At 53.9% G+C, this 15,764-nt stretch overlaps 1 protein-coding gene across 3 annotated transcripts in view; it reads left to right on the top strand.

Moving 5' to 3' along the window:
* LOC140402446 (homeobox protein Meis1-like) overlaps positions 1-15,764 on the top strand; it is a 742,827-nt gene that overhangs the window by 180,835 nt on the left and 546,228 nt on the right. For all 3 annotated transcript variants that reach the window (XM_072490236.1, XM_072490235.1, XM_072490237.1), the window contains exon 6: positions 11,559-11,708. In XM_072490236.1, coding sequence (XP_072346337.1) covers positions 11,559-11,708 — 150 coding nt within the window. The remainder of the gene's footprint in view (positions 1-11,558; positions 11,709-15,764) is intronic.

Here is a 15,764-nt window from a genome sequence, read left to right as displayed (position 1 = left end):
CCAACAGCAAGTCCTTCTTGCTCCAAAGGCCGGTCCCTTGAATGCAATCGATAGCAAAATGTAGAAAAGCCAAAATGGCTGGGCGCGGGCGGTTTCGCGTACGCTGGGGTCACTTCCGCGCCCGTGATGTTTCCATTGATATCGAATTGGACACACTTCAGGGGGTGGTGCACTGGAAGCGGAAGCAAGCTCCTGCTCGGGCAGCACAGCCTTGTAGTCGGAAATGAGAAGCATTTATTTTGCCGGCAGTGTTTAAATGTGGGAGGTGAGGGAGGGGGGGGTGGGCGGGCGCGGGGAAAGAGAGTGGGATAAAAAGAGTTACACGCAAGACAGAGGGATTGGGGGGGGGGGGTTTCATGTTTAAGGGGCGCGGGATAATGAATGGCAAGTTCGAGCGTGGCCAACTCGCGAGGGGTTCTATCTCAGGGGGGCAGGGGGAGGAGGGGGGGGGGTGGGGTCATTCTGGGAATTCCTTTGAAAAGAGATTTCAGAGGGCTGTTGGGGAAGGTGGTGGGGGGGGGGTGAAAGGAGGGGAAGGGGTGGGGCGGGGGGGGTGCGGCCTGTGATGAGCTGGGGCAAAGAACAAAGAAAAGTACAGCACAGGAACAGGCCCTTCGGCCCTCCAAGCTCGCGTCGACCGTGATGCCCCATCTAACTTAAAACCTTCTGCACTCCATATCCATCACTTCCTGTGTCCGTATCCCTCTATTCCCATCCTATTCATGTACTTGTCAGGACGCTCCTTAAATGTCACTATCGTCCCTGCTTCCACCACCTCCTCCGGCAGCGAGTTCCGGGCACCCACTACCCTCTGTATAAAACTTCCCTCGCACATCTCCTCTAAACTTTGCCCCTTGCACTTTAAACCTGTCCCCTAATAATTGACTCCTCTACCTGGGGGAAAGCCTCTGACTGTCCACTCGTCCAGGCCATTTGGGCATGGTTGATAGCGCTCTCACTGAGAGAGATCGGCGCACAGCCCACACATTTCTGAAAACAAACTTTGAAGCACGCCAAGGTTTTAGGGAGAGCGCAGGGCAGGATTTACCCGGATGGTTCCAGCCGCCGGGGAAGCTTCAGAGCGCAGAAGGAGGCCATTCGGCCCATCGGGTCTGCACCGGCTCTCTGAGAGCGCATTCTACCGAGCGTCAACTCCCCCAACCCTTACCCCCGTGACCTTGCACATTCCCGAAATTCCCTCTTTTCGGACAGCAATCCGATTCCCCTTTTAAACACCTCGATCCTGCCTCGGCTGTACGCCCCACCCCCCATCTTCCGCCCAACCCCTCCCCCCAACTTACCGCCCCAACCCCTCCCCCAACTCCCCCCCCCCCCCCCCCCCAACTTCCCCCCCCCCCCCAGAAGCTCGTTCCAGGCTCCACAAACACCCTCTGGGTGAGGAGCACATTTTTTTTCTTCACACGAGGGGACTTCAGTCGAGTGGCCAGAGGAGAGAAACTGGACTGTTGTCCTCGAGAGTGAGGAGGAGAAGACGGAGAGGGGAGATTTGAGAGGGGTGATGAAACCCGTGAGGTGTGGATAGGAATGAGGATAGACTCGGCAGTGGCGTCGGGAAGCAGAGGTTACGCGAGTTTATGATGATTGGGCAAAAACAAAACCAAAGACGGCACGAGGAAAAGCATTTTATCGCGACGAGTGGTTCGGATCTGCCTGATAGTTTTTTTGCCCTCTAGTCGTTCACGGCAATGTGGGTGTCGCCAAGCTGGACCCGGCATTTGTTCCCCCATCCCTAATCGCCCTTGAACCGTGTGTCTCGCTTGGCCATTTTCAGAGAGGGGTAGTCGATCACATTGCTGTGGGGTCTGGCGTCACATGTCGGCCAGACGGGGTAAGGACGGCAGATTCCCCTCCCACATTAGTGAACCAGACGGGTTTTTACAGCAATCGATGGTGGTTGTCACGATCGTCATCGCTGAGACGAGCTTTTGCAGTGACAGATTTTATTCCCCGCCCCCCCCCCCCCCAGCTATGTCGAAACACACAGGGTAAGATAGAGCAGATGAAGAAAGCTTACAGCAGTCGCAAAAATGAAAAATGTCGAAAGGCCTGAAGGAGCGCAGGAGACACAGGCGTAATGTGGAAAATGAGATCGCGAAAGCCAAGAGCGGATGCGGAAAAATCCGCACCTTGGCAGCTAAAATCGCGGCCAGTCCAAAGTACCATTTTCTCAGTACCATTAAGAGCAGAGGATAATTTCGGAAAGGATCGGGCCTATCAGGGATGTACAAAGCAGTTCAGGCCTTGATGCAGAGGATCTGGGCAGATATTTAGCCTACGCCTTCACAAAGAAAGTACAAAGGAGGAACCAGGGGGTGGAGGTCCTTAAATCCCTGAAGGCAGCAGTACGGTAGATAAGGTGGTCAAGAAGGCTTATGGGATACTTGCCTTTATTAGCTGAGGCATAGAATACAAGTGTTACGGAGGTTGTGATGGAGCTGAATAAAATGCTGGTTAGGCCACATCTGGAGCACTGTGTGCAGTTCTGGTCACCGCACTATAGAAAGGAAGTGATTGGACTGGAGAGGGGGCAGAGGAGATTCACCAGGATGTTGCCTGGGCTGGAGCGTTTCAGCTGTGAAGAGAGGCTGGTTAGGCCGGCGTTGTTCTCCTTGGAGCAGAGAAGGCTGAGGGACGTCCTGATTGAGATGTTCAAAATTATGAGGGATGCAGATAGGGTGGATAGGAAGTCATTTTTTCCATTAGTATCATATATGTCTGTGTGTATAATCCCTATAATGCAAAAGGAGGCCATTTGGCCCATTGAGTCTGCACTGGCCCTCTGAAAGGGCACCCTACCTAGGCCCAATCCCACACCCTATCTCCGTGACCCCCCCTCCCTAGGGGAAATGTATCACGGCCAATCCACCTAACCTGCACATCTTTGGGCTGTGGGAGGAAGCCGGAGGCACCCGGAGGAAACCCACGCAGACACGGGGAGGACGTGCAGACTCCGCACAGACAGTGACCCGAGGCTGGAACTGAAACCGGGTCCCTGGCGCCGCGAGGCAGCAGTGCTGACCACTGTGCCACCGTGCCGTGTAGAGGGGGCAATAACCAGGGGGGCATAGATTTAAACTAAGAGGTAGAAGGTTCGGAAGGGAGTTGAGGAGAAACCCTTTCACCCAGAGGGTGGTGGAAATCTGGAACTCGCTGCCTGAACGGGGGGTGGAGGCGGGAACCCTCACAGCATTTAAGAAGCATTTAGACGAGCACTTGAAGTGCCTTAGCGACACAAGGCTACGGCCCAAGTGCTGGGGAGTGGGATGAGAATAGATTGGTGTTTGATGGCCGGTGCAGTGATGATGGGCTGAAGAGCCTCCTTCTGTGCCGTTAAGTTCGATGATTCGAAAGGAGGAGGATGGTGCAGAAGTTCTTCACAATCTACGGCCCTATTCTTGATCCGCTCACAAACGGGGACCGTCTCTCCCCGCCCTCTCTGCCAGGCCCCTCGTGATTTTGTACATCTCGATCCTGGGTCAAAGGCCCCGTGCGTTTCAGAATCTGCGACTCTAGGGTTGATCTGCAGGCTGTAATCCCATCCCAGGGTTCAGATGACGGTTACGGGCTGCTTTGAACTTTGCCCTCCCAGTTGGGTGACATCATCCCAATGTCTGCTTATGTTACCGGTTTGGAAAGGCTCCCGGGCCTATCTCTGCTGCTGCTCCAAAGCAAGGCAGGCTTGATAAGAGCGAGGCAGGCTGCCAAAGGCCTGTGGTATTTGGGGAGTGATTTATTGCGCTGCTTGTCTGGAAGCCTGGGAAACATCTCTTCATGTGACTGCTGTGGAAAGAACACTCCCTCTTGACCGGCTCCCCCCACCCCCGCCACACACCCCTTGTCGTCCCTCCACCAAGGCCTCCCTCAGACTCACAGGCGCTTCGGAATCAAGGCTGCCAGCAGCTGACTGCGTGGCTCCACCTTCCCAAACCTGCACCCCCCCCCCGCCCCCCATCCGCAGGGAAGTCATCTCCACTGCGAGAGTGGCGGCGGGCTGCTTGGCCGGGTGGGGCATCGCGGACGAACCCCGCCGCGTCCTCGGCTGACCTCGGACACGTGGTGGCACGGCGGCGAGGAGGGGGGGGGTGGCGGAGGGGTGGCTGGGCGGGGGGGGGGGGTGGAGAGAGGCGGGGGGGAAGAGGGAGAGAGGAGGTGGTGGCGGAGAGGGCGGTGGGGTAGAGGAGTTGGGGGGGTGATAGGAGTGGGGGGGGGCAGGTGAGGGAGGGGGCTGTTCGGGGCAGGGCGTGGGGGCAGTCGCCAGAATCAAAGCTGTGCCCCTTTGCTCTCTGTCAGTTGCACAGTGTGATGTCTTTGCCTGTTGGGTTGCTGGGGAAGCTTAGCGCTGAATTTAAATAGACATTCCGTCAGGAGTTGCATTGCGGTTCGATGATAATCTTCACATATATCGTGTCGCTCGGCTGGACTCGAAATAATCTATTAAGAGGATTCCAAGCCCCACCCTCCCCAGTTAAATCATACCAATTTGAGGCAATCGATTTAAGTCTTAAAGACTCCAGGACAGCACGCGTTCGGAGCAGACTGAACTCTCCCCACACCCCTCCGAATGGTTTGGGGGTCATCTAAACCCCCAGAAAGCTGGGCGGACCTGTTTTGGGTGAGGGCGTAGGCCCAGGCAATTGCAGCCCCTTCACCTGAAAAATAGCCCTTCCGGCAGTGCTGCACACCCTCGGTACTGTACTTGAGCGCCACCCTTACCATTTGTGCGCCATTCAGGGGAGGAGGGGGCGTTTGAATCCCGAACCTCACAGCTCAGAGGCAAGGCTGCTCCCAACTGAGCCACGCCTCACACACAGTTCAAAGATTTTGCGGCTGACACCCCCCTCTCCCCCCCCACCCACCGCCAACCCGCCTTGATCCCGCCCATTCTAACAGAGATGGGATGGGGATGGCTGGGGTGGGGGGGGGGGCCTGGGTTGGTGACCGATCCGTTCGTAATCATGGAGGAGTTCCGGAAAGGAGAGTCAAAAAATAGTTCATTCCCAAGAGGAAAGTGTTGCCAAGCAACAGTCCGAATCCCAGCCGGGGATGCTCTGCGGCCTGGTCCCTATCTGGGCCGGCTTTTACGGGATTAAGGAGGCCGCTGGTGGGTCTCCCCCCACGGGATGGGCAGCTCATACGCCACGCATAGGGGAGATTAATCGGGTCATCCCCGCGGGCTTTAGGAAACCCCGACAGGTAATGGGAAGTGAGGAGGACTGGAGCCCAAGAGGTAAGTGCTTTTATAGCACTGCTTGTGGGCCGGGAGCAGGAGAATTTGTTTTTGGCCCAACAACGTTGCCCGTAAGCCAGTCTCCGCTGTGATCTGCTCCCACCACCCTCCATGTGCCGTCTCGCCCCCCCAATTCGCCATCTTACCCCGGCCCTCCCCCCCCCCCCCCCCGTGACCGCAATCTAACCTCAGCTATCCCTCTAGCCCCGTGGCCTCTTTAACCCTGAGACCCCCCCCCCCCGATAATCTCTCGTTGTCTCCTTACCTGTACAGAAGGCCTTCCCACACAACAGACAGGCAAGACAGTCGGCCAATCAGGTGGGAAATCAGGAGGGAAAATCGATGAAGCTCTGTCCTGGGGCCAAAAGGTGGTTCATTAAACCCATACTTGGGGTTCCCCGTCCGTAGTCTGTCACCCTTATCCTTCCCCCCCTCCCCCCATCCATCCCCCTCCAAACACATGACTCAGAAAATATTGGGGCCTCTGTCCTAGTCACAATAACAACATCTTGGGCTGGATCCTCCGTAGGCTCCGCGCCGAAATCGCGACCGGCGCGGGGCTGCGGAGAATCCACTTCTGCGGCGTAATCGGGCCCGGCCCAGTCCGCCGATTCTCCGGGCCCCGAAAATCGGCGTGACCGCGGAGTAGGCCGCGCCGCCGAGGGGGCCATTGCCTGAGGCCCGCCCAGTGTATCCCCACCCTGGTCGGGGGCGGGCCAATCGGGGGGGGGGGGGGGGTCTCTTTCTTTGGTGTGGCTCCGCGGTCCGAGTCCGCCCTGGAGCTGAGTGTGGCCGTTGGAGGCCGCCGGCGTGCACCTGCGCGGACTCCGAACCGGAGCTGCCGGATTCACTCCAGGTCCCTGCTAGCCCCCTGCAGGGCTGGGAATCCATTCAACTTTTTGAAAGGTATTTCTGGAGTACAACTCCACCGTCCTTACGCCGGCGTGAGGACATTGTCTCATTTTGGGACAATTCAGCCCCTTGTATTTACATCATGCCTCTCACCTCAACGTCTTCACCGGGCCCGTTATTGGACGGAGCGCGCCATTGTTACACGCAGTGAGCGGCAAAGGCCTGGAGGGCGCAGCCTGGGCCTATGGGACAGGCGGGTTCAATCGCGACTCTGAAGCGGGAGTTGGATTGTTACCTGAGGAATGTGCAGGCTCGGGGGAGAAGGCGGGGGATTGCGGGGGGGGTGGGGGGGGCAGCACAAGGAGGGGTGCTCCTGCAGGGAGCATGTACAGACAGGGCAGGCCGAATACCTTCCTGTAACCGTCCCCCCCCTCCCTCCCTCCCCGTGAGGAACCACGCAAGGCTGCCCCCTACTGCATCAGCGTGTCATTGCACCGCCTTGCCCAATGTCTCCGAGCGAGGGTGACAACTGAAGCTGAATCAGTCTCGGCGTTGACAATGCTCAGCGTGCCAGGCCTTACCCAGTCAGGAATTAATTGGAGAATAATTATCATGAGTTTCTATCCCAGGAAAACAATTATGTCAAGAGCAGCAACACTCTTAAAGTTGCAAAACGTTTTTTGACGCGAATGCCTTATTTAACACCATTGAATCCCTACAGTGCAGAAGGAGGCCATTCGGCCCATCCAGTCTGCACCCACCCTCTGAAAGAGCGCCCTCCCTAGGCCCACCCGCTCGCCCTATCCCTCTAACCCTCCAACCTGCCCATCTTTGGACCCCAAGACCCGCTCCATTCGCATGGAGGTATATTTTTAAAATGTTCTGCTCCTCTGCGACTGCACTGCAGTTACTCACCAAGGCCCCTGAGGCAGCACCTTCCACCCGGGGGCGCGGGGGCACTGCCGGCGGACTGGAGGGTCCCGTTGACAGAGAATTCCGATGTGTATGGTTTCAGGAAGCAGTTAGATATAGCGCCTAGGGCAAAGGGGTCAAAGGCTTCGGGGAGGGGAGGGAAAGCGGGATTAGGCTATTGAGTTGGATGATCAGCCACGATCATAACGAATGGCGGAGCGGGCTCGAAGGGCCGAATGGCCTCCTCCTGCTCCTATTTTTTTTTCTACGTTTCTATCTAAAGTTGCCAAACTCAACGTCGCATCTCTCTGAGGAAGCAGACGGGGTGGTGGTGGTGGGTGGGTTGCGTGGTGGGGGGGGGGGGGGGGGGGTTATTGTTAAAAACTATGGTGAGGGACCAAAATCCTCATCACAGGACCCTTCCGAGGACGGGAGGGGTAGGAGAGATGACGATGGTTTGGTGAGACCAGACTTGACTGCCGTAGGCGGAGGAACAGACTGGGTGGGGTGGGGATGGCCTGGTGGTGCTTTGGGGGGGTGGAGGGTCGTGGGGGGGTGGTGGTGGTGGGTGGGTGGGGGAGGGGCGGGTTGAGAAGATCTAAAGTATTGTAACGGAAAGACTTTCATTTATATAGCGCCTCTAATAACCACCGCCCCAGGCAATCCCACTCTGCAGGCAATGATGTGGGATGGGATTCTCCGCTTCCCCTGGCCGCCTGTTTTCCGACGGCATGCCGTTCGCCGGCGGGGTGATTACCTGCTCCCGCCCCCCCGTTTGTCAATGGGATTTCCCATGGGAGCCACCCCACCCCACTGGGAATCCCACGGACGGGGGTGCGCTGCCGGTGGGAACGGAGAATCTCGGCTGTAGTTTTGAAATGTAGTCCCTGTTTCTTTGCAGTAAACGAGGCAACCAATATGCACACAGCAAGCTCCCACGATCAGCAGTGTCGTACCGACCAGATGGAGTTTTTCTTCATTCTTTCATGGGGTGTGGACGTCGCTGGGCCGGGCCTAGCCTTTGTTGCCCATCCCTAATTGCCCTTGAACTGAGCGGCTTACTCGGCCACTTGAGTTAAGAGTCAACCCCGTTGCTGTGGGTCTGGAGTCACGTGTAGGCCAGACCGGGTAAGGACGGCAGATTTCCTGCCCTAAAGGACATTAGTGAACCAGATGGGTTTTTCGGACAATCGATGATAATTTCACGGTCGTCATTACCGAGGCCAACTCTCAACTCTTGACCATTTATGATGGGGTGTTGACTGAGGAATAACAATTAGCCAGGACCCCAGATAGAACTCCCTATGTTCTGCTTCAAAACAGATCAATGGGATCTTTTAACTTCCCCTTGAGACAGACCCACAGCGCACCCGCTGTTCTGCACATCTGGCAGTGTAGCATCTCCTTTAGCGTAGTGTCAACCTGGATTAAGTGGTCAAATTCTGGCGAGCAATTTGAGCCCTCAATCTTTTGACTCCTGAGGCGAGACTGAGGTACATTGGGCCCGGCTGATGTGAGGATAGACAATGGTGTTATTGATCCCTCTGGTGTTCAACGCGAGGGCGTCCTAACTTCCAGAAGGGAAACGCAGAACATTTGGGTCTTAATCATTTACTTTTGCAATTTGGGAAACAAAATGTGAGAAAAGAGATGAGGAAAAGATGGTCAGTCTTGTAAATTATTCAAATAACAAAACGTTATTTAAAACAAATCAACAGTAAAGGACAACATTGACAATCAGCTACAATACCCAGACAGTATGCTTAATTTATCCCCCTCAATACAAATCTATTTACTTTCCTAAACCCTGAGAATACACCGTCCCCAAAACAACATCCCATTGGTTTTAACACCATGAGCCAAATAATTACCACACAGGACCTGCAACTTTCTTTTGGAGATCTTTCTTCTAGTTTTGAGTAGGATTTCCGGGGTCTAACGCATATAGCTTCTTCTTCTACTTTCTTTTCTGAACAACAGCTTCATGCTGAGCGAGTCCTGCTTTGCAACTGGGCACGGCTGTGATCTAGGCCCTAAGACTGCCAGCCTCCACTTTTTTGAACAAAGTGTCTCTTTCACCTGGCTTCTGGACTAATCTGCACCTCACAAGCCCTTGGTGCAGCTAAATCCCTTTCCCTTTCTTTTTTTATCCACTTTTCATTTCATTCCAACTTCCTAAGAGTGGCCACGTGTTGACACAGCAGTGAATGGGAAATGTGTTGTCTGTGAATTGGGGGCGTATCTGTGTTTTAACCTTTTAGCTGCTGGAGAGATAAGGCAAATTCCAATCTATTTTTCAGATTGTGTACCAGAATCAAAGAGATTCTTACTGGCATTCGGCCCATAATACCTCTGCTAGCTCTCTTATCCAATTAGCCGCACCTCCCTGCTCTTTCCCCACATTCTGGCAATTGCCTTTTTTCCCTTGCAAGTATTTTTGAAAACCCTGATTGAATCTTCTTCAGTTTCCCCTCCCTGACAGCGCCTTCCAAGTCATAGCAACTTCCGACTATAATTCCCTCCCTCATGCCAGCTCCCTCATGCAGCGCGGTAGCACAAGTGGTTAGCACTGTGGCTTCACAGCGCCAGAGTCCCAGGTTCGATTCCCCGCTGGGACACTGTCTGTGCGGAGTCTGCACGTTCTCCCCGTGTCTGCGTGGGTTTCCTCCAGGTGCTCCGGTTTCCCCCCCACAGTCCAAAGATGTGCAGGTTAGGTGGATTGGCCGTGCTAAATTGCCCTTAGTGTCCAAAAAAGGTTAGGAGGGGTTATTGGGTTATGGGGGATAGGGTGGAAGTGAGGGCTTAAGTGGGTCGGTGCAGACTCGATGGGCTGAATGGCCTCCTTCTGCACTGTATGTTCTATGTTATTCTTTTAGCCAATTCCATTGGCCAGTGGACATCAATTTGAGTCATTGCCATGACAGCAAATCTAATTCAAACATTACAGAAATAGCTTTATAATATGGTAATCCTAAACCCCACAACTACCAAGCTAATGATTCACGTACAATGATCCGGTGATCTTGACTAAATGTGCCATTTGTTTAAATGTGGGAGGATAGTGAAGTTTGATTCGACGCGTAACTGACCAATGCCTTATTAGGCGTGCATGCAATATATCGTCAAAGCTTTTGTCCCTATTCCCAATTTCACTTCTGATCGGTTTGCGATCCACATGAATAATTCCACAGGAATATTTCTTATTATTCATTGACAGCATTTGTTGCCCCATCCCTAATTGCCCTTGATCTGAGTGGCTCGCTCGCTCATTCCAGAGTCAACCACATTACTGTGGGAGTCTGGAGTCACATGTAGGCCAGACCGGGTAAGGACAGCAGATTTCCTTCCCGAAAGGGGCGTTTAGTGAACCATGATCTATTTGAATGGCGGAGCAGACTCGAAGGGCTAAATTGTCGACTTCTGCTCCTAGTTCCTATGTTTCTATGTCCCAAAAAAGCAGGTTCCTCTGACAATGCAGCACCCTCGGCATGACCGAAGTGTTCACAACCATATGAACATGCAGAATCTTGAGTCGGCCCCTTGGCCTTTCGAGCCCCTTGTACCATTCAATAAGATGTCAAATTAGGTGCAGGTTCGGTGGATTGACCATTCTAAATTGTTCCATAGTGTCCAATGGTTAGGTGGGGTTACGGGGATAGGGCGGGGAGTGGGCCAAGGTTAGGTGCTCTTTTAGAGGGTTGGTGCAGGCCTGATTGGCCGAATGGCCTCATTCTGCACTGCAGGGATTCGATGACTCGAAGATCAAGGCTTACCTGATTGTAACTTCAACCTCGCGTACCTGTCCAGGTATTTGTTGTGCTGGTGTTGGACCCAGGCAATTGGCGGGACTGGAAGATGTTCCGGCGGGAAGGGCCAGGAAATCCAGTCCATAGAATTTCCCAGAGCCACCAGTTTGCCCAATAGCGTTTACATGTCTCTGTGAAGTTATCATGTTCCAAATGTACAGATCGGGAGCAGGAGTAGGCCATTTGGCCCCTCGAGCCAGCTCCGGCATTCAGTCGAGTCATAGAATCCCGATAAAGTGCAAAAGGAGGCCATTCGGACCATCGAGTCTGCACCGACCCTCCAATAGAGCACCCTAACCTCGGCCCACTCCCCCGCCCTATCCCCGGTAGCCCCACCTAACCTTTTGGACACTAAGGGGCAATTTAACACGGCCAACCTGCACATCTTTGGACTGTGGGAGGAAACCGGAGCACCCGGAGGAAACCCACGCAGACACGGGGAGAACGTGCAGACTCCACACAGAGAGGCACCCGAGGCCGGAATCGAACCCGGGACCCTGGCGCAGTGAGGCAACGTTGCTCAACGCTGTGCCACCGTGCCGCCCAATATAGGCATCATGACTGAGCTGTTTTGTGTTTCGAATTCCACGTACCCGCTCACCCCCACCCCCCCAACTCACGGCAGCCTTTGATTCCCGTTGAGGTGACGTCTTCCCGCAGTGGCCCCGTGCCCCTCTTACCCGCGTGGTGACTTTGCCTCGCTCTAACCTCTCCCCTTGCCTCACCGGGTCCCACCACAGGTCCACGAGTTGTGCGATAACTTCTGCCACCGATACATCAGCTGCTTGAAGGGAAAGATGCCGATTGACCTGGTGATCGACGATCGCGACGTCGGGTCAAAATCCGACCTGGAAGACTTCACGGGCTCCTGCACCAGCCTCTCCGATCAGGTAGGAAGCGGTTATCCAATCCAAGGAAAAGTGGTGAAAATGTTTCAGGCGTACAAACCAGGAATTGGTGCAGGAATCACCCACATCGAAGCCTGTTCAGGGTACCCTGACTCTATTGACTGCCCTGGAGTATGATCCTTTTGCAATTCCTTGAGTGAAGCGAGGATTTTATTTTGACCGTGGAAGCATAAGTGATGGATTGCAACTGCATTGTCGTTTTGCAATGATACAATGGCCGAGAGATTGAAGCCAGCTGGCATCTGTGAGGAGGAGAATAAACAGAGTTGACTTTTCGAATCTGTTTGACTCTTCGTCAGACCATTGTGACGAAGATTCAAGAGGACTCGGAATGTCGAGCTTGAAGTGTAGGACCAGCGTGTGGCGCTGCGAATGACATTGCTGTCCAAACAGAATGGAAGCTTCCACTCATTTTCCTAAATTCAGGCGAAATGCTGGACAAACGCGTGACGTATTACGTGGGATTATTATTCCCCAAAGCATGGACAGCAGACACTGCCCGTTGGGCGGCACGGTGATTAGCACTGCTGCCTCACAGCGCCAGGGACCCGGGTTCGATTCCGCCCTCAGGTGACTCTCTGTGCGGAGTCTGCACGTCCTCCCCGTGCCTGCGTGGGTTTCCTCCGGGCGCTCCGGTTTCCTCCCACAGTCCAAAGATGGGCAGATTAGGTGGATTGGCCGTGATCAATTGCCCCTTACTGTCCCGGGATGTGCAGGTTATGGGCGGGGGAGTGGGCCTAGATTGGGTGCTCTTTCAGAGGGTCGGCGCAGACTCGATGGGCTGAATGGCCTCCTTCTGCACTGTGGGAATTCTATGGTTTTATGGAATCATAGAACCAAACTGATATCCAATCCAGATTGACAGAGTGTTCCCTCTGAAGTGTTGGGGAAGGCCTCAGGCAAGTTCCATGTTGGGCAAGGCCCCACTGTGTGACCTTCGTCATAACTTGGCCTACGATGGCGGGCGTTATACCATCAACCATGTCCTCCCAACGTGTTGCTGGTGCGAGCAAGGGTAATCTCACACTGCCACTACACCAAGGCTGGGGTTCAGGCCTAGTTTGAAAGCAGCTTTGACACTTACAGAGTACCTCCCTCCTTGGGTCCTCCCACTTAAGGTGAAGATGAGTAGAATGTGTTTCCCCTCACAGTATTGTAAATCTTTGGAATTCTCGTGCCCGTAGAGGGGCGGCACTGGATCATTGAACATTTTCAAGGCAGAGGTAGTTCAGGTCACAATCAGATCGGCCACGATGCTATTGAATGTCTGAGAGGGTCCACTGAAGCTGTTGATTCTCATATTACACGCACGTGACTGTGAGCTACGTTGTCGTGACGCAGCGCTTGAACGCTACGCCCCTGAGTTGGTATCTCTTCTGCTGTTCGTCTGACCCGGGCATTGAGATTTAAAGTGATTTGGAAAAGAAGCAAATATGATGTGAGAAAAAACTATTTCACCCAGCGTGTGGTTGGGCCTGGAAGTGTGGTGGAGGCAGGTTCAACCGAGGCCTTCCAGAGGGGATTAGATGATTATTTGAATGGTAACAATGTGCAGGGGGCGTGGGGGGGAAAGGCAGGGGAACGGCACTGAGTCACGATGCTCGTTTGGAGAGCCGGGGCTGACACGACGGGCCGAATGGACTCCTTCTGCCCCCCCCCCCCCGTGACAATTCTGTGAATCTGCGATGGTAACTTGCAATGGAGTGTTCGCTATTTTTCGGATCGACTCTGGAGCCTGTTGTTGGAGTCTCATTGTCTTGGGGGAGGGGCGGGTGGGTCTGGGGGGGGGGGGGGGGGGGGGGGGGGGAGGCGGGGGGGGGGGGGGGCGGCGGCGGTATTGTCAACGTTGAAATTGTGCTGCAATAGAATCCATGCTTTAAATTGGGAATTAAGCACAACTGTGCCCAGCTGGGAAAGGACGAGGGAACCATTGCAAGAGGTATATAAACCCGTCACTCTGAGTGTCTGCGGGGGACCAGGTGAGTCTGTGACTTTGCTGTCTTGGAACTAGACCTGTTTTAAGATACAGAGTAGATTCAGGTTCACTTTTCTGGGGGAAATATTTCAATTCAATTTTTTGAACAATCTTAATACAAAACCTACAACAACACAGAGGAACAATCAAACAGTAATAGTCCCCCCCACCTTCCCTTACAACTGTTAAACTTTGCCACTGAGTCCCCCCCTCACCCGCCCTGTTCCCCCTCCCTGCCCCCCCCCCTCCCCCCCACCACCACCATGTCCTCCCCCCCCCCCCCCCCCCCCACCCCCCCCCCCCCAACACAGCTCACAGTGACCAGCTCTGTAACCTTCTCAAGATGTAAAAACTCCATCAGGCCACCCAGCCACGTCGAGGCGCTTGGCGGTGTAATCTACCTCCAGCGCATGAGGGTCCACCTCCTCGCCACCAGTGAGGCAAAGGGCTGGACGTCTGCCCCCCGCCCGGACTTCCGGCACAACCGAAACCCCAAAAACCTCCACCAATGGTTCTGGATTGCCGACATAATCTCATAAAAGGACCTCCAGGGATCCGCCATCTTTGAGCACGCCCAGAACATGCGCACATGATGTGCCGGCCCCCCCCCACCCCAAGACACCGATCGCATCTATTATCCACCCCTTCAAAAATAACCAACTCATTCTAGCCTTCATAAGGTGTGCTCAGAACACCACTCTCAGCTGGATGGGACTCGGCCTTGCCCGAGACGAGGTCGAGTTCACTCTCCTCAGCGCCTCACTCCACACCTCCTCCTCCAAGAGCGGAACCATCGTTGGTCTTTGAACTGACCAGCTGCGTAACAGCAAGAACTCACATTGAGTGTCCTTCATGGCGGCTCAAAGTGACTCACAGCTGAGGAAGAACTTTCAAAGTTTCGCAGTGTGGTAATCATTGTGGCCAGTTTGTCTACCTCAACCTTCAATGAAAAAAAGGACCAGATTTAGCAATGTTCTTGGAAGATGAATAATGGCAGGGGTATTGAGGAGAACTCCCCATCTCTTCTTGCCATATTACCATGGGATTTGCTTTGATCATAAGTTCATAAGATACAGGAGCAGAATTAGGCCATTTGGCCCATCGGGTCTGCTCCGCCATTCTATCATGGCTGCTATGTTCCTCATCTGCTACCTACAATGCTACAGACTAAGAGCTGGATTGTGAAATCAGACAGACCGGCTCCTCCCGAGAACACATGACCCAGGAGTAGCCATAGGCAATTTAGCCTCCCGGGCCTACACACCCTCAATGTGATCATCCCATCCTGGCCTCAACTCCACCGTCCTGCCCGTTCTCCATAACCCTTCAACCCATTACCAATTAACAATCTGTCTGACTCCTCCTTAAATTTGCTCACTGTCCCAGCATCCACCGCACTCTGGGGCATCGAATCCCACAGATTCACAACCCTTTGGGAGGAGTAGTTCCTCCTCAAATCTGTTTAAAAATTTCTCCCTCCTATTCTAAGATTGTGGCCTCTCGTTCTGGAATACCCCACAAGAGGAAACATCCACTCCACGTCTACTTTATCCATACCTTTCAGCATCTTGTCCACCTCGATTTGCTCTCCCCTCATTCTTCTAAAGACCCCGGTTTAACATCGGATTCTTGAGGTATTTTGTGAAGATCTACTCGGGCATTAATTATCTCGCTTTCGTGAAGAACGGGAGCCATTTTCGTTCCCATTCTCCACCTTGAGCAGCGGCGTGTCAGCCAGGACCCATTAGGCCTCAGATGAGTGTGGAGGGAAGTCAGGAATCCTGTCCAACCCGTGTCCCCAGTGGATTTGGATACATGCAGTTCAATTGTACAGCACCACTACCGGTCCCAGGGAAGGTAAAACTATTAACTACAAACTTCATTTGTCACAGTTAAGGTCAGACAAAAGGGATATTGTTGCCTAAAACTGGGCGATCATCCAATGTATCGCTTCCCCCCGCCGTCCCTTTTGAATCTGGAACTTATCCTTTGGCCTGTGTGTGCTTTGATAGCATTGTATACTGAACATCGTTGTCATGAGTGCCAAGGTGGGCCTCTTTGGT

This window comes from Scyliorhinus torazame, chromosome 25 (genome assembly GCF_047496885.1).
Source record: "Scyliorhinus torazame isolate Kashiwa2021f chromosome 25, sScyTor2.1, whole genome shotgun sequence".
Taxonomy (NCBI): Eukaryota; Metazoa; Chordata; class Chondrichthyes; order Carcharhiniformes; family Scyliorhinidae; genus Scyliorhinus; species Scyliorhinus torazame.
Note: the sequence above shows the minus strand (reverse complement) of the source record. Positions and strands in the feature narration are given on the sequence as shown.